Source organism: Rattus norvegicus, chromosome 1 (genome assembly GCF_036323735.1).
Source record: "Rattus norvegicus strain BN/NHsdMcwi chromosome 1, GRCr8, whole genome shotgun sequence".
In the NCBI taxonomy this organism is placed as follows: domain Eukaryota; kingdom Metazoa; phylum Chordata; class Mammalia; order Rodentia; family Muridae; genus Rattus; species Rattus norvegicus.
The window spans coordinates 81429628-81434214 of record NC_086019.1 but is presented as its reverse complement, the minus strand read 5'-3'; the positions used below and the strand labels follow the sequence as shown (position 1 = coordinate 81434214).

Below are 4587 nucleotides of genomic sequence, written 5' to 3'. Positions count from 1 at the left end.
AAAACTTAAAATGGGAAGGGTTTATTTTAGCTTGCAGTTTGAAGGTGCAGTTTATTGTGGAAAGAAAGTCATGGAATCAGGAGGCTGAGGCACCTGATCACTTTGGATCTATAGTGAGATAGCAGAGAATAGCTGGTTCTCAATTTCCCTCATTGTATTCAGCCCAGGACTTTTAACCAATGGATTGATTGATATAAAGAATTGATAGGAAGACTGAGTCTTCCTACCTCCACTAACTTAACTTAGAAACTCCCTTAAAGACATGTTCAGATGTTTGGTTTTGAGGTTATTCTAGATCCTGTCAAGTGGACTAGTAACATTAACCATCATGTTATCTAATACAATCTGGTTCAGAATTAGGGTAGACTTGCATAAAGAATAAAGCATGTGTCTAAATATGTAAATATGTTTATTAGCCACAGCTTTGGATTGTCAAAAACCACAGTATATATAACTAATATGAAAGACATTGAGTAGGAGAATATATAGATATATTTTTGAATGAAAATCAGCAGAAAATGTGACATATTAAGAAACTTTAAATGTATCTTTTCAAAGGGAGGGAAGAGAGAATAGGAGACAAGGTTGGCACTACTCAGGGATAGGACAATACAACATATGGAGAAATGTTTGTAGAAATGTAGAGGTTACTCTCCACAGCTGTCCATTGTCTCACACTGTCATAACAAATAACAGCTTCCAAGCAACTGAGTAGCAGATGGCAATGGTACCCAGCAGGATTTAGATGGCTAGGGGTGTCTCTGACTTCATGTGGAAATCTGAGAAAAACAAAGGGTACTAGGAATAGGTGCCTCTTTACTCTTCTTCCCATTGAAGTATTTTGAAGTGCAGCCATGAGGCCAGAACGTGAGAACAGAGACGAAACATCAGTAAAGTTTAAACATGTATAGATACAAGGCAGTTGAATTTTTCTTTGCTCATTTCCTGTATCATTCAGTTGTAGCCGTGAGACAAGAGTCTAATCTATGCCTGCACAGATTTTCATAACTCAACAGCTACTTGGCTGTCTAAAGGCATAAAAATTCTTCATTACATGATGACCCCTAATTTCAGAGCATTTTGAAGGAAAGTAAAAAGATATCTTAATATTGTGAAACTTTATCCAGCAATATGATAGATGTAACAGCTGATGATCCTTAATTTACAGGATGGACTTACTTAATAAAACCTGGCAATGGGTGAGTCTAAGACTCAATAATGAATGAAAGACCATTTAAATGTATCACAACACACAAGTTAACATGTTAAATTATGTTCTGCTACAGCAGGAAAAATGATTCTTGGGAGTAGATTGCTTATTACTTATAAGGATAAAGGGACAAAATGTAGGAAAGCACGTGTCTAAAAAGGTAAATATGTTTATTAGCCACAGCCTTGGATTGTTAAAAACCACAGTATAGATTACTAGTATGAAGGACATTGAGTAGGAGAAGACAAAGGTGCACACAAGGATCAAGATGGTTTTTGTGGCTTTGCCTTCAGGGGACATTCTCAGGGAATGCTGGGGACTGTGGATATACTGTACCTGACTCCTGTGCCTATAAAGAATGCTCACCATGGAGACACTGGCCCATACCATGAGACTCAAATATAGACCATCAGTGAAACAAAGCAAGAATAGATGTAGTACAGTTATAGTATTGCCAAGAGGGAATGCGGAACAATACCCCAACTTGATTTTTCTGGTGAAATTTTTGTTAGTATTTGGTCCTATCACATGTATAGCTGCCCTAATGTTTAAAAGAAGATGCACAAGCCAGCTTAGAGAGCAGAACTGAACTGTGTACTTGGAAAATGAGTGTGCAAGCTTCGCCCACCTGGAGTGGCTCAAATTGATTGTGATTGCTTGGAAACAACTCAAGAGGCAGGTGCAGTGCAGTGAAACACCCCGGGACACTCGATTACTGTAGAGAGTAAGTTTACATAAGAGGTCATTCAGGAGATACTGCAACCCCAGCTGTACCATTATGTGAGGTATTACTCTTGAGATAATAACCAAGGCATTGGCTAAAGTCAGATGCTTTAAAATCTGGTCTTTGGACATCAAACTTTTTCCAGTGTTTATAGATATTCCATAATGAAGAAGAATTGACCAATTGCCAAGGATCCCCATAGCTGTTTGAGAAAAGAACAAAATCCCCATTGGCAGGTTCTCAGGAATCATGTTGTTTTTACCTGAGGTAAATAAATTTAACCACATCAGTACAACCAGTAAGAAAACACTAATATGTGTATTAATTTATTGTAGCTTAAACTGTATCCTTGTCTTATCAGGACAAATGTCTGTTTTATGGCAGGTTACCCAAACAATCAAGATACAATACCATGGTCAAATCTATTTTGGGTTATCAAACGTAGGAGTAAAAAAAGGATGTAAATTTAGACTCATCATTTTCATAGTTTTATAATGCTTTATAATCTTCAGAGTCCTTCAAATGCTTTTATTCTAAATTAATATTTATTAGATACTTTTCTGGATATATTTTTCTGAAAAAATAATTAGTATATTAATGTCAACATACACTTAATTCACTCTTGCAATCAAGTTACTAAAACACAAAAATGGAAGTTAAACAATATTACAAAAGAAAGAGAATCTTGTAAGCAAGAAGGATGGAAATGATAAATATATGTCAAAAGACAGGCTAAGATAAATAAAAATAATAGTAGGACATTCTTAAAATTTGAATCTGTCAAAAATCTTTTCTAGCATTGTTTTATTTAAAAAATACTGCCATTGATGTTCATATTTCCATAACTTAAAAAGAGAGAAACAGTTTTCATTCTATGGGTCTCTGATGTTTTATTGGAAGTCATGAAATAAGAAGTTTATAAGTAACTTTGGGTCACCCAGCTAGAAAAAGTTAGCCATATTCCACACAGTGTCATCAGATAACAAGTGTTTATCAAAATGCAGAGCCATCTCCATGCAGTTACTACAATGACATGCTGGTAGACATTATAATGTTAGTCTGACAGGAATATGAAGAAATAATATAGTTCTTTAACAGTTAAACAGTTAGTTAAAGATATAGAGTGAGGCATTATACTCCAAAAGTTGGGGTTGAAATTGTATCAATGTTTATACAGTTATGAATTTGAGAAAACAGTAACAAATTCTAACAAATAAAGAGGAAATTAAAGAATGGAAGGAGAAGGCCCTAGAGAGAAGCTATGAAAATCAGAATGTATCATGTTAACTTCTTTGCAAAGGAAGACCTATCTAACTCCATCTTCCAAATCAGCTAAGGAACATCTATCTCTGCCCTGAGCTAGCAAGTGTTATTTCTTGACAGGGTTCTGAGAAGGAAATTCCAGGGGATCAGCGATAAAGAAGATAGGGAAGATGAGATTAGGAGATCTTGTGCAGAAAGCTTTTTAAGAAGTATAGAGATTGGCATGGTGCTGGGAGAAATAACTGGAATTAACAGGCATTTCAGGGGCAGGTTGAAACAGTGCAATGGAAAATACATGGAACCCACTAGAGTAACACTAGGAAAAATCCCAGTAATGGGGGACACAGAGCCTGATCAGGTTATCTCCTATAATCAGCCAAGGCCTCAAGTGGAGGCTTTGGGACAACAACCCAAGCACAAAATATTCAATACAAAATTTGCTCTGCCTGCAGAGTGTACTAGGACTGGAGACTATTATAATCATTATAAAAGACCAAACAGACTTCATTCAGCAACTGATGGGATCAGATGCAGAGTCCCACAGCCATATATTAGTTGGAGCTTAGGGGTTCCAGTGGAGAAGGGTCAGGAAGGATGAGAAGAACTCGAGAAGTCAGGAACACACCTTGAAAACAGGACCCACAGAACCAACTGGGCAGCACTCATGGGAACTTGAGAAATCAGAAAACATGTAGGGTTCTGACCTATGTCCTCACCATATATGTTTGGCTGAGTAGCTTGGTGTTCTTGTGCAAATCCTAACAGTGAGAGTGGAAGCTATCCTAGATTCTTTTGCCTACTTATGGGATCCCTTTCTCCACACTGTTTTGCCTTGTCTGGGCTTGATGTAATAGTATGTGCCTGGTCTTATTTTTTATTGTTATGTCCTGTTTGAGAGATTATCCTAGGGTGACCTGCTCTCTTCTGAGTGGATTGGGAAGACTGGTGGAAGTCGAAACTGCAATTGAGATATAATATATGAGATAATAAATAAAGAAGGAAAGAAAGAAAGGAAGGAAAGGAAGAAAGAAGGAAAGAAAGAGAGAGAGAGAGAGAGAGAGAGAGAGAGAGAGAGAGAGAGAGAGAGAGAAAGAAGCAAATCAGCTCACCACAGAACAGTTGAAACTTTCTAAGGAGTCAATGAAGTATAAAAGACTGAAGAAAGAAGAGTACCTGAAGATACCGCCATCAGCCATTCAAATGCTGGTAATGGCAAGATCTATAATAGAATTAATCAAAGAATTATCATTACTGAGCCAGTGAAAAACTATACATATCACCAATCAGTCTAAGTAACACTCATGACTTGTGGAAGAGTGGAGGATAGAAGTGAGCAAGTCAGAGGGTTCAAGTATATAAGAAGATTCACAGAACTAACCTGGGACGATGT

The 4587-nt window shown here is 37.0% G+C and overlaps 1 protein-coding gene across 1 annotated transcript; it reads right to left on the bottom strand.

Annotated features, from left to right (window-relative positions):
* Positions 1 to 1270: 1270 nt before the first annotated feature.
* On the bottom strand, positions 1271 to 3568 carry Vom1r46 (vomeronasal 1 receptor 46). Its single transcript, XM_039097308.2, has one exon. The coding sequence runs from the start codon at positions 2219 to 2221 to the stop codon at positions 1271 to 1273; it is 951 nt and encodes a 316-aa protein (XP_038953236.1). The 5' UTR covers positions 2222 to 3568.
* Positions 3569 to 4587: the final 1019 nt, after the last annotated feature.

What these genes read in the sequence shown, in the direction of transcription:
- Vom1r46 (XM_039097308.2), bottom strand. Translation starts at nt 2,221, where the DNA reads ATGTGGTTAAATTTATTTACCTCAGGTAAAAACAACATGATTCCTGAG.